The sequence below is a fragment of the Panulirus ornatus genome, chromosome 7 (genome assembly GCF_036320965.1).
Source record: "Panulirus ornatus isolate Po-2019 chromosome 7, ASM3632096v1, whole genome shotgun sequence".
Classification (NCBI taxonomy): domain Eukaryota; kingdom Metazoa; phylum Arthropoda; class Malacostraca; order Decapoda; family Palinuridae; genus Panulirus; species Panulirus ornatus.
In genome coordinates this window covers 24,201,150-24,214,701 of record NC_092230.1, presented here as the reverse complement: position 1 = coordinate 24,214,701, position 13,552 = coordinate 24,201,150, and the positions used below count along the sequence as shown (strand labels likewise).

The window sequence follows — 13,552 nt, the reverse complement described above, 5'->3', positions numbered from 1 at the left end:
TCCCTTTCCAAATCAGGCCCCACACAACTTTCCATGGTTTACCCAGATCCGCTTAACATTCCTGATTCAATCCACTGATCAGGACGTTCAACCCCGGTATACCACATCGATCCAATTCACTCTATTCCTTGCCCGCCTTACACCCTCCTGCATGTTCAGGCCCCGATCACTCAAAATCTTTTTCACTCCATCTTTCCACCTCCAATTACGTCTCCCACTTCTCCTCGTTCCCTCCACCTCCGACACATATATCCTCTTGGTCAATCTTTCCTCACTCATTCTCTCCGTGTGCCCAAACCATTTCAAAACACCCCCTTCTGCTCTCTCAACCACGCTCTTTTTATTTCCACACATCTCTCTTACCCTTACATTACTTACTTGATCAAACCACCTCACACCACACATTGTCCTCAAACATCTCATTTCCGGCACATCCACCCTCCAGCGCACAACTCTATCCATAGCCCACGCCTCGCAACCATACAACATTGTTGGAACCACTATTCCTTCAAACATACCCATTTTTGCTTTCCGAGATAATGTTCTCGACTTCCACACATTCTTCAATGCTCCCAGGATTTTCGCCCCCTCCCCCACCCTATGATTCACTTCCGCTTCCATGGTTCCATCCGCTGCCAGATCCACTCCCAGATATCTAAAACACTTTACTTCCTCCAGCTTTTCTCCATTCAAACTTACCTCCCAATTGACTTGACCCTCAACCCTACTGTACCTAATAACCTTGCTCTTATTCACATTTACTCTTAACTTTCTTCTTTCACACACTTAACCAAACTCAGTCACCAGCTTCTGCAGTTTCTCACATGAATCAGCCACCAGCGGTGTATCATCAGCGAACAACAACTGACTCACTTCCCAAGCTCTCTCATCCACAACAGACTTCATACTTGCCCCTCTTTCCAAAACTCTTGCATTTACCTCCCTAACAACCCCATCCATAAACAAATTAAACAACCATGGAGACATCACACACCCCTGCCGCAAACTTACATTCACTGAGAACCAATCACTTTCCTCTCTTCCTACACGTACACATGCCTTACATCCTCGAAAAGAACTTTTCACTGCTTCTAACAACTTGCCTCTCACACCATATATTCTTCATACCTTCCAATATATATATTGCCGTATTGAGGAGGTAATTGTCTGAGTCGTGAGATGTTGGGTACAGTTCCTGGTCAGAGCCCCTTACTGGAGAGGTGACTCTGGTTTATGGGGACCCCAGGTGACCTTCTTGCACACTACAGGTGTACCACACTACCCGGGCCACCCGTGGCCTCTGGTCCACGACGGTACGGCCTCTAAGCACGACGGTACAGCCTCTTCAATACGATGGTACGTCACTGAGCAGCGAATGGGGTAACCCTTGATCAATCACGATAGTTTTATGGTGACCTCACTTCTCACCTGACCCCCGAAGGGTTTGGTCTTAGGGCCAAGGCCGACATACTCAAGGGCCGTACTGTCGTGCCTCAGGGCCGTAATGTCGTGCCCCAGGGTCGCACCGTCGTGCTCCAGGGCCTTACCGTCGTGCTTCGGCCGTACCTTCGTGCTTCGGCCGTACCCTCGTGCCTCAGGGCCGTACCCTCGTGCTCCAGGGCTGTACCGTCGTGCTCCAAGGCCTTACCGTCGTGTTCCAGGGCCGTACCGTCATGCTCCAGGGCTGTACTGTCGTCCTCCAGGGCCGTACCGTCGTGCTCCAGGGCCTTACCATCGTGCTCCAGGGCCTTACCGTCGTGTTCCAGGGCCGTACAGTCGTGCTCCAGGGCCTTACCGTCGTGCTCCAGGGCTGTACCGTCGTGCTCCAGGGCCTTACCGTCGTGTTCCAGGGCCGTACGGTCGTGCTCCAGGGCTGTACCGTCATGTTCCAGGGCCGTACCGTCGTGCTCCAGGGCTGTACCGTCGTGCTCCATGGCTGTACCGTCGTGCTCCAGGACTGTGCCGTCGTGTTCCAGGGCCGTACCGTCGTGTTCCAGGGCCGTACCGTCGTGCTCCAGGGCTGTACCGTCGTGCTCCACGGCTGTACCGTCGTGTTCCCAGGGGCCGTTCCGTCGTGCTCCAGGGCTTACCGTCGTGCTCCGGGCTTACCGTCGTGTCAGGGCCGTACCGTCGTGTTCCAGGCCGTACCGTCTTGCTCCATGCTGTATCATCGTGCTCCAGGGCTTTACCGTCGTGTTCCAGCGGCAGTACCGTCGTGCTCCAGGGCCTTACCGTCGTGCTCAGGGCTGTATCGTCGTGCTCAGGGCCTTTCCGTCGTGTGTTCAGGGCCGTACCGTCGTAGCCTCAGGGCCGTACCGTCGTGCTCCAGGGACGTACCGTCGTGCTTTCAGGGCAGTACAGTCGTGCTCCATGCCGTCCGTCGTGCCTCAGGCCTTACAGTCGTGGCTACATGGCCGTACCGTCGGCATCAGGGCTCGTACCGTCGTGTTTCCAGGGCCGTTCCGTCGTGCTTCAGGCTGTAACGTCATGCTCCTGGCCGTACCGTCGTGCTCCTATGGCAGTTCCGTCGTGCTCAGGGTCGTACCGTCGTGCTCCAGGACCGTACCGTCGTGCTACAGGGCATGACCTCGTGCTTCAGGCCCGTTCCTTGTGCGCTCCAGAGGCCGTAACCTCGTGTCTCAGGCCGTAACCTCTTGCTCCGGGGCCGTACCCTCGTATCAGGGCCGGACCCTCGTGAACCAGGGCCGTACTCATGCTCCAGGGCCTTACCGTCGTGTTCAAGGGCGGTACCGTCGTTGCTCCAGGGCCGTACGGTCGTGCTACCAGGGCCGTACCTTCGTGCCCAGGGCTGTACCGTCGTTGCCAAGGCCTTACCGTCGTGTTCAAGGGCCCGTTACCGTCATGTCCAGGGCTGTACTGTGTCCTCCTGGGCCGTACCGTCGTGCTCCAGGGCCGGACGGTCGTGCTCCAGGGGCCGTTCCTTCGTGCTCCAGGGCCGTAACGTCGTGTTCCGGGGGTCTAGTCATTTTTGCATTTTTCGAGCATTCAGCGCTAAGTTTGCCATTATTAAGACTTCATCATGGTTATTTGCATAAACGGGAACTATATTTGTTAACTTGAAAGATCGCTGATTTAAAAACTAATCTGGTTTATTACGGGTTGCCAGTCGTGTTTACGGTGATTGATGTGTAAATATTAAACAGATAAACCGTGCGAGGTTTGTAAATGTTTGTATAATTTGCAGTTGGGAGTTGATTTGCTGATGTGTAGAATTCGTTCCTTGTACATAGCGGTTTCCGGGAGTGTGTGTGTGTGTGTGTTTGTGTGTGTGTGTGTGTGTGTGTGTGTGTGTTCTTGGTTGGGATCGATATGCGTTGACTTCATATCTGATGACGTCAGAATATGACCTGGAAGGTTTAGTTCGAGTTTTGGAAGGCGTTTCTCTTTTACGTGTTGGCTGTAGTGTATGGTTAGTCGATGGGTAGTCGTGTTGTCTGTTTTTACTGTTGCAGTGGTCTTGATGTTGGCATTTCTGCTGGCTATGGGATTGGTTGCTCTGGGATGTTGGCAGTGATAATGGTTGTCTCGATGTTGGCAGTGATATTGGTTGTCTTCGTGCTGGCCTGTGATAATGGGTGTTCTCGTCGTTGGTAGTGATGATGGGTTGTCTAGTTGTTGGCAGTGTAATGGGTGTCTTCGTGGGGATTTTTGGGGGCCGGTGATAAGGGTTGTCTTCGTGCTGGCTGTGATTAATGGTTGTCTTCGTGCTGGCAGTGATAATGGTTGTCTTTTCTTTTTTTTGTTTTTTTTTTTTTTTTCGTGCTGGCAGTGATAATGGTTGTCTTCGAGTTGGTAGTGATAATGGTTGTCCTGGTGTTGGTAGTGATATGTTTTTCTCTAGCTTGAAATGAAAGTTAAATGCTGGAGCGTGTTGTTCCACCGACTTTGCAGATAGCATTTGATCACATGGAAACAGGGCGACATAGCACACAAAAATTGCGATTTAAGATGGAATACCCGAAATAATTGGAGATTGATTATAAACTTTTTAGCCCAATATATCTACAACACATAGTTCTAAACCATAACATTTCCAATGCTCACTGTTAAAAGCTCACGTCTGTTCCTAACTCTTTTATCTGACATAGACACAAACACGAGCACAGTTCTATAACATTTTACAGAGTTTACAAGAATATTATGTAAACCTCATCAATAGATGTTTTGATGCTCAAAGATTGCAAGAGACATAAACGAAGTTCTTTCACTGGGCAACCGAGAACAACCTGTTTTTCAACTGGAGGGTAAATATTCAACTCTTCCGTTATAGGGAATGAAGAAATCAGATACAATCACTGAACAACCTGTCCAGACAACAGACGCCTTCCATAAACTAGTTTAATAACGTGAAAGACATCGGAGTAGCTGTTAACGTCCTAACCTCAGCGACACGACAATAACAACGGTTGCATCATAAAATAAAGATGCAGGCTGGATCCTGTCGGACCTTCAAGACAAGGAGAAAAACTCAGTGATATTATTCAAGCCGCTAATTCTGTTATAAACGAAATATTGTTCGGCTCTACAATCGCCCTGCAGGCGGGCGAAGTTGCGGCATTAGACAGTGTTCACGAGATCTTCACAGTCCATACTTGATCTGAATTCCTGGGAACGGCTATAATCTTTGAGGACTTTACTTCTTGAGAGCGCAGACGGGAGAGGTTTCTCAACATATATACTGGGTGAATCCTCGAAAGTATGTCTTAAGTTACGTTCGGAAACAACCATCCCACTGCATGATATTCATGAACGATTTTGTAATGCTACACTGAAATTTCCAAAAGGATGCCATATGCACAAATGAGGAGAACTCAATAAACATCCGGGCCCAAGAGTATTCGACCCCTTACCAGCTACCGTCAAAACAGCATGGGATGCTCGGTGGGAAGATTTGAGGAGTGCACTCGAGTTCACTGTAAGGTGTCTATGCCTGCCAGGCGGTGGGTGTAAATGTAGGCCGAAGGGCTGTGGCTTTCCAACGGCATTGGTCGAACCAACGACCATACCCAACAGTCTAGGGACCAGCCAGGGCTGTGTAGGTGATGACCCCCCCACCTAAGACTGTAGCCAGTAATATTTACAGTGATTATGGGATGGGACCGGGTGTTGCTGACTGATATTGAGACTCAGACTGAAGGTGCCGGTTATAATCCACAGATGGCATTGTTAGAGTATATTGTGGGTGCTGTTCTAGCACAACAGTGTGGCGGTGCAGTAATAATTAGAGAAATGTTAGGTTGTATCGTATTTCATTTCTGATGATTAGTTTGCGATGGAAATGAAACCTGGTGGTGTGTGCTGGAGATATCTCTCCGTGGGCAGTGGATAGCCGGTTTTTTTTAGACGTCTTCTTTTGCCTCAGGAACTGCAAAGATCGGGGTTATATTTATTTGTCAGTTTTGTTTAACTGGGGAATATTTCAGGAGTGTCGAATGTAGACGATCATATATATAGATTATATATATTATTTTATATATATATATTATATATATTGATATTCTATATTTTTAATTATAGTATTATATATATATGTTCGTCTTCTTTCGACATCCTCTGTAATATTCCCCAGTTTAAACAAAACTGCAAATAAATTTAACCCCGATCTTTCAGTTCCTGAGGCAAAAGAATACGTCTAAAAAAAACCGCTGTTTCACTGCCCACGGAGAGATATCTCGCAGTACACACACCAGGTTTCATTTCCATCGCAAATTATTCATCAAAAAATGAAATACGATACCTTACTTTTCTCTAATTTTTTATTTGCACCGCCCACTGTTGTGAAAATAGAACAGCACCCACTTAAACTCTGAACAATAATGTGTGGTTATTACCGGCACATCAGTCGAGTTCATTTTAAACCCAGCAACACCCGGTACCATATCACGGGTTTAAATTTTTACATGGCGAGTCTTTGGTGGGGTCTTCCCTACACAGCTGGCTGGGCCCAGACTGTTGGGTTGGTCGTTGGTTCGACCATGCTGTTGGAAGCCACGCCCTTCGGCCTACATGTAAACCACAGCCTGGCAGGCTAGTACCCCTTACAGGTGTTACTCGAGTGCCTCTCAATTTCCCCTACCGTGCATCCTGCTGTTTCGGGAGGGTTTGCGGGAAAGGGGTGTCGAAGACTCTTGGGCCTCGATGTTTATGGAGTTCTCTCTTTTTGTGCATATGGCATTTTTGGATTTCAGATGTAGCTTTTTAAAAAATTCCTTTTCATGAATATCATGCCAGTGGGTTTTGTTTTTTCCCAAAACTTTAACTTAAGAATACTTTCGAGGATTTTCAGGTTTATGTTGGCCCCTTTCTCCCGTTGCGCTCCAAGAAGAAAAGTCTCTAAGATTTTAGCCGTTCCGGGAAAATTCAGATCAAGTTGGACTGTGAAAGATTTCTGCACTGTCTAATCCCGAACTTGCCGCCTTGCAGGGCGATGTTAGAGCCGAACAATATTTCGTTTTAAACAGAATTGGGCTTGATATTTTCACTGAGTTTTCTCCCTTTTTTGAGGTCCGCAGGATCCAGCCGCCATTTTTTCTGTATGAGGCAACCGTTGTTTTGTCGTGTTCGCGAAGGTTAGGTCGTTTAGCTTGCTATCCCAGGTCTTTCCGTTATTTTAAAAAAAATTTATGATGGAGTCTGTGTCTGTCAGGTGTTCTGTGTTGTATCTGATTTTTCATTTCCCCCTTTTCGGAAGAGTTGAAATTTCCTCCATTGAAAAACAGGTTGGTTTTTCGGTTGCCCAGTGAAAGACTTGTTTATGTCTCTTTGCAATCTTTGGCATCATTTTTTGATGAGGTTTCATACATATTCTTTTTATCATTGTAAAGGATTTTTATGGAATGTGGCTCGTGTTTGGCTATGCAATATAAGAGTGAGGAAAGGACGTGGTTTTAACAGTGGAAGGGATTGGAATGTTTGGTTTTGAACTATTTTGTTGTGATATATTGGCTAAAAAGTTTTTATATTTATTTTCCCCAATTTTTCCGGGTATTCCCATCTTCGCAATTTTGTTTTGCTATGTCGCCCCGTTCCCATGTGTCAAATGCTATCTGGGAAAGTCGGTGTACAACACGTCGTTTTTCTTTCATTTTCAAGCTAGAGAAACCAATATCCTTTCCAACACGGGGCAAAACCCCTTATCAATCCAACACGAAGACAACCATATCACTGCCAGCACGAAGACAACCATTATCCGCCAGCACGAAGACAACCCTTAAACACTGCCAGCACGAGCAACCATTATCATCCAGCACGAAGACAACCCTTATCACTGCCAACAAAAGAGACAACCATTATCACCCACCCCCGTGAGACAACCATTTTCATGCCAGCCGAAGCCCAAACCAATTTTTCACTGCCAACATCGAGACAACCCTTATATGCCACATCCAGACAACCATTACAAATTTCCAGCAGAAAAGCCAACTTTAAGACCACGGGCCACAGTAAAACAGTCAATTTGAAAAACCACACTAAAATCACTAAGCCAACACGGAAAAGAACGCTTCCATTTTTGAACTAAACCTTCAGGGCATTTCTGCGTCATTAAAATATGAATCACGCATCTCGATCCCACCAAAAAACACCACACACAAACACCACACAAAACACCCAAAAACACCACACACCCTCCCGGAAACGTAGTACAAGGAACGAATTTCCACATCCCGCAAAATTTAAATCCAACTGCAAATTTCAAACATTTTTCAAATCGCACGGTTATCTGTTTAATATTACACCATCAAAAACGTAAACCGAGTGGGGGAAAAAAAAACCTTTTTTTTAAAAAAAACAGGATTGTTTTAATATCAGCGTTATTTCAAGTTAAAAAAATTTTGTCCCGTTTATGCAAAAACCCTGAGAAGGTTTTTTTTTAAAAAATTGGCAAAAAATTTGCGCCTGATCTCGATATGCAAAAAAAAAAATTGGGCTGACCCCGGAAACGACGGTACGCCCTGGAGCCGAAGGTAGGCCTGGAGCACGCCGACGGCCCGGAGCCGACGGTACGGCCCTGGAGGACGACATTTACAGCCTGGAGCATGACGGTACGGCCCTGGAACACGGGGTTTAAGGGCCTTGGGCACGACGGAACAGCCTGGAGCACGAAGGTACGGCCTGGTGCGGACCGTCCCGGGCTGGACCGCGGTTAGGGCCCCTGGAACACGACGGTTAGGCCTGAGCCGGGGGTTTCGGCCTGGGGCCGAGGGTACGGCCCTGAGACACGAGGGTACGGCCCTGGAGCAAGAGGGTAGGCTGAGCACGAGGTTACGGCCTGGAGCACGGGGTAGGGCCTGAACCCAGAGGGCATGGCCCTGGAGCACGAGGGTCCGGTCGGGGAGCACGACGGTACGACCCTGGAGCACGACGGTTCGGCATGGGCACGACGGTCGGCCAGGAGCATGACGGTACAGCCCTGAAGCACGACGGAAGGGCCCTGGAAACGACGGTCCCCCCCTGAGGCACGACGGTCGGCATGGAGACACGGGGGAGGGCCCCTGAGGCACGAGGGTTTCGCCATGGAGCACGAGGGTACGGCCCTGAAGCCGACGGTACGGCCTGGAGCACGACGGTCGGCCCTGAGCACGACGGTAGGGCCCCTGAAACCGCGGTAAGGCCCTGGAGCACGACGTAAAAGCCCTGGGCCCGACGGTAAGGCCTGGAGACGGGGTACGGCCCTGGAACACGCCGGAAAAAGCCTGGAGCACGACGGTTAAAAGCCGGAGCCGCGGTACGGCTGGAAACCGACGGAAAGGGGCCTGGAGCACGCGGTAAGGCCCGGGCCGAGGGTAAGGCCCTGGAGCACGACGGTACGGCCCTGGAACACGACGGTACAGCCGTGGAGCACGACGGTACAGCCCGGAGCACGACGGTAGGCCCGGGAAAACACGACGGTACCCCGGAACACGACGGACAGTCCTGGAGCACGCGGTACACCCTGGAGCACGACGGTACAGCCTGGAGCACGACGGTCGGCCCTGGAACATGACGGTAAGCCTGGAGCACGACTTACGGCCCTGGAAACGAGGGTTTTAAGGGCCCCTGGGGCACGAGGGTACAGCCTGGAGCACGACGGTAAGGCCTGGAGCACGATGTACGGCCTGGAACACGACGGAAAAGGCCTGGAGCACGAGGGAAAAGGGCCTGAGCACGACGGTAGGGCCTGGAGGAGGGACAGTACAGCCCGGGGAGATGCGGTACGGCCCTGGAACAGGGACGGTAAGGCCTTGGACCCGGGGACGGTACAGCCGGAGCACGGGGTCGGCCCTGAGGCAGGGAGGGAGGGCCCGGGAAGCACAAGGTACGGCCAAGCCGAGGTAAGGCCCGGGAGCACGACGGTGGGACCTGGGGCACGACATTAGGGCCCTGGGGCCCCACGACAGAAGGGCCCCCTGAGTATGTGGGCCCTTTGGGCCCTTTAAAAACCAAACCCTTCGGGGGTCAGGTGAAAAGTGAGGTCACCTAAAACTATCGTGATGATAAGGGTTACCCCATTCGCTGTCCAGGACGTACCATCGTATTGAAGAGGCTGGGACCGTCTTGCTTAGAGGGCCCTAAACCCTGTGGACAGAGGCCACGGGGGGCCGGGATGTTGGGGGCAATGTAGTGTGCAAGAAGGTCACTGGGGTTTCCCCCTAAACCAGAGTCACCCCTCCGTAAGGGGCTTGACCGGAACTGTTTCCCAACATCTCAAGACTCAAAACTTACTCCTCATTCGGCAAATATTTTGGAAGGTATGGAAAATTTTGGGGTGAGAGGCAAGTTGTTAGAACAGTTTTAAAAGTTTTTTTCGAGGATGTAAGGGATGTGACTGTTGGAAGAGAGGAAAGTGATTGGTTCCAGTTTAAGTAAATTTGCGGAAGGGGGGGTGTGATGTCTCCATGGTGTTTATTTGTTTATGGATGGGGTGTTAGGGAGGTAAATGCAAGGTTTGGAAAAGGGGGGGCAAGTATGAAGTCTGTTGTGAGGGGAGAGCTTGGGGAAATGAGTCGTTTTTGTTCGCTGATGATACACCGTGGTGGCTGATTTATTGAGAAAATGCCCGGGAAACTGGTGGGTGAGTTTGGGTTTAAATGTGTGAAAGAAGAAAGTTAAGAGTAAATGGAATAAGAGCAAGGTTTTAGGTACGTAGGGTGGGGCAAGTCATTGGGGGGTAAGTTTGAATGGAGAAAAAGCGGAGGAAGTAAAGTGTTTTAGATATTGGGAGTGGATCTGGCAGCGGATGGAACAATGGAGCGGAGTGAATCATGGGTGGGGGAGGGGGGGGAAATCCTGGGGCATTGAAGAAGTGTGGAAGTCGAGAACATTTTCTCGGAAAGCAAAATGGGTATGTTTAAAAGGAAATAGGGGTTTTCCAAACAATGTTGTTGGTTGCGAGGGGGGGTATGGTAGGTTGTGCGTGGGGGTGATGTGCCGGAAATGATTGTTTGAGACAATGTGTGGTGTGGGGTTTTTTTTTGTCAAGTAAGTAATTAAGGGTAAGGAGTGTTTTTTTTTGGTAAAAAAGAGCGGGTTGGAGAGCAGAAGGGGTGTTTTGAAGGTTTGGCAACGGAGAGAATGAGGAGGAAAGATTGACCAAGAGGATATATGTGTCGGAGGTGGAGGGAGGGAGGAGAAGGGGGAGACGTAATTGGAGGGGGGGAAAGGGGAGGGAAAGTGAAAAGTTTTGAGTGATCGGGGCCTGAAATGCAGGAGGGTGTAAGGCGGGAAAGGAATAGGTGAATTGGATCGATGTGTATAGGGGGTTTGGGACGTCCTGTATTGGATTGAATGGGCTTTGGAAGCGTCGGGGAAAACCATGGAAGTTGTGTGGGGCCTGGTGTGGAAAGGGAGCTGTGGTTTCGGGCATTATTGCGGGGACAGTGGAAAACTGATTTTGTAAACGAATGAGGCCTTTGTTGTTTTTTCCCTAGTGTCTCGCACAATGAGGGGGGAGGAGGAGGGTTTTATTCCATGTGTGGCGAGGTGGCGATGGGAATGAATAGGGGCAGCAGTGTGAATTGTGGCATGGGTATATATGTTGTGTCTGTGTGGTATTTATAGTGTATTTGAGATGTTTAGGTATGTATATTTGCGTGTGTGGGCGTGTGTGTGTGTACATTGTGTATGGGGGGGGGTTTGGGGCCCATTTCTTTCTCTGTTTCCTTGCGCAACCTCGCAAACGCGGGAGGACAAGCGACAAAGCAAAATAAAAAAAATAAAATATAAATATATATATATATATATATATATATATATATTTATATAATTATATATTATTATATATTTTTTTTTTTTTTTTTTTTTTTTTTTATCTTTGCGCGGTCTCCGCGTTTGCGGGGGTTGGCAAGGAAAAGACGAAAGAAATGGCCCAAACCCCCCCCCCCCATACACATGTACATACAACCCCCACACCCGAAAAAATATACATCCTACAACTTTCCAGGGTTTTTACCCGACGCTTCAATGCCTTGTTTCAACCCACGACAGCACGTCAACCCCTGTATACCACATCGCCCCAAATTCACTCTTTCCTTGCCCTCCTTTACCTTCCTGCATGTTCAGGCCCGATACACAAAATCTTTTTCACCCTTTTCCACCTCAATTTGGTCTCCCTCTTCCCCTGTTCCTAAACCTCCGACACATAATCCTCTGGTCAATTTTCCTCACTCTTTTCCATGTCCCCAAAAACCAAATTAAAAAACCCCCTTTTTGTCTCTCAACCACGCTTTTTTATTTCCACAATCTCTCTTACCCTTCGTTAATTACTCGATCAAACCACCTCACACCCCCCACATTGGGCCTCAAACATCTCATTTCCAGCAATCCATCCTCCGGGGCACAACTCTTTTCCATAGCCACGCCCCGCAACATACAACATTGTTGGAACCACTATTCCTTCAAAAATACCCAATTTTTTCTTTCGAGATAAAGTTCTCGACTTCCACCCATTTTTCAAGGCTCCCCAAAAATTTTTGCCCCTCCCCCCCCCTTGATCACTTCCGCTTCCATGGTTCCATCCCCTGACGATCCCCTCCAGATATCTAAAAACCCTTTCCCTTTCCCCCAGTTTTTCTCCATTCAAATACCTCACAATTGACTTGACTCAACCCTACTGTACTATAACCTTGTCTTATTCACATTTACCCCTTAACTTTCCTTTCCACAAAAATTACCTAATCAGTCACAGTTCTGCAGTTTCCCATGATCAGCCACAGCGCATTCATCAGCGAACAACAACCCGACTCATTCCCCAAACTCTTCATCCCCACAGACTTCATATTGCCCCTCTTTTTCCCGGACTCTTGCATTTACTCCTAACAACCCCATCCATAAACAAATTAAACAACCATGGAGACATCACAACCCCCTGCCGCAAACTACATTCACTGAGAAACAATCAATTTCCTTCCCTTTTACCGTTAAAACATGCCTTACTCTGATAAAATTTTTCTGCTTCTAACAACTTGCCTCCCACCCATATTTTTCTTAATACCTTCCACAGAGGGATCTCTATCAAATCTACTTTTGCCTTCTCCGATCATAAATGCTAAAATAACAAATTTCCCTTTGCTTTTCAAAGAAATTTTACATCTTTTTTCAAAGCAAAAACCGGGTCCCCCCCTTTCCCCTACCACTTCTGAAAACCGCATGCTTTCCCCAATTGATGCTTGTACATGCCTTCACCTCTCAATCAATACCCTCCCTATAATTTACCAGGAATACTCAAAAACTTATACCTCTGTAATTTGAGCCTCACTCTTATTCCCCCTTTTCCTTTGTACCAAAGGCTATTTCACGCTTCCGCCAATCCTCAGGCAACCTCCATGAGTCATACATACATTAAATAAACCTTACCAAACCCGTCAACAATACGTCACCCCCCCTTTTTTTTAAAAAATTCCCTTTCAATACCCTCCAACCCCGCTGCCTTGCCGGCTTTATCTTCCCAAAGCTTTTTTTCTATCTTCCTTTTTTACCAAATCTTTTCCCTAACCCCCTTTACTTTTTCCCCACCCAAACCCCGTATTAGTGAAAGAGAAGAGAGAGGCATTGGACGATTTTTGCAGGGAAAAAATGCAATTGAGTGGGAGAAGTTAAAAGAAAGAGGGCAGGAGGGCAAGAAAAGGTGCAAAAGGTGAAAAAAAGGGGCCCAAAAGAGGTTGGGGTGAGAGATATCAGTAAATTTTAGGGGGAAAAAAAAGATGTTCTGGAGGAGGTAAATAGGGTGCGTAAGGGCAAGGGGGCAAATGGGAACTTAGTGAAGGGCGTAAATGGGGAGGTGATAACAAGTGTGGGGGATGTGAGAAGGAGATGGAATGGTATTTTGAAGGTTTTTTTTGATGTGTCTGATGACAGAGTGGCCCCAAAAATTTATATTATATATTTATATATATATTATTTATATATATATATATATTTTTATATATATATTTTTATATTATATTTTATATATTATCATGGTTTTAAAAAAAAGGGGAAATAAAAATATCTTTCTCCTTTATCATTTATTTAATTTTGGAATTTAAAAAAAAAGTTAGTTTCAATATCCATGTAA

At 47.8% G+C, this 13,552-nt stretch overlaps 1 protein-coding gene across 1 annotated transcript in view; it reads right to left on the bottom strand.

Moving 5' to 3' along the window:
• Nucleotides 1–13,552, bottom strand: part of LOC139749312 (uncharacterized) — a 276,562-nt gene that overhangs the window by 173,878 nt on the left and 89,132 nt on the right. Inside the window, exons 9-11 of the mRNA XM_071663037.1 lie at nt 9,506–9,690; nt 9,029–9,116; nt 7,971–8,693 (exon numbers count right to left, since the gene is read on the bottom strand). Coding sequence (XP_071519138.1) covers nt 7,971–8,693; nt 9,029–9,116; nt 9,506–9,690 — 996 coding nt within the window. The remainder of the gene's footprint in view (nt 1–7,970; nt 8,694–9,028; nt 9,117–9,505; nt 9,691–13,552) is intronic.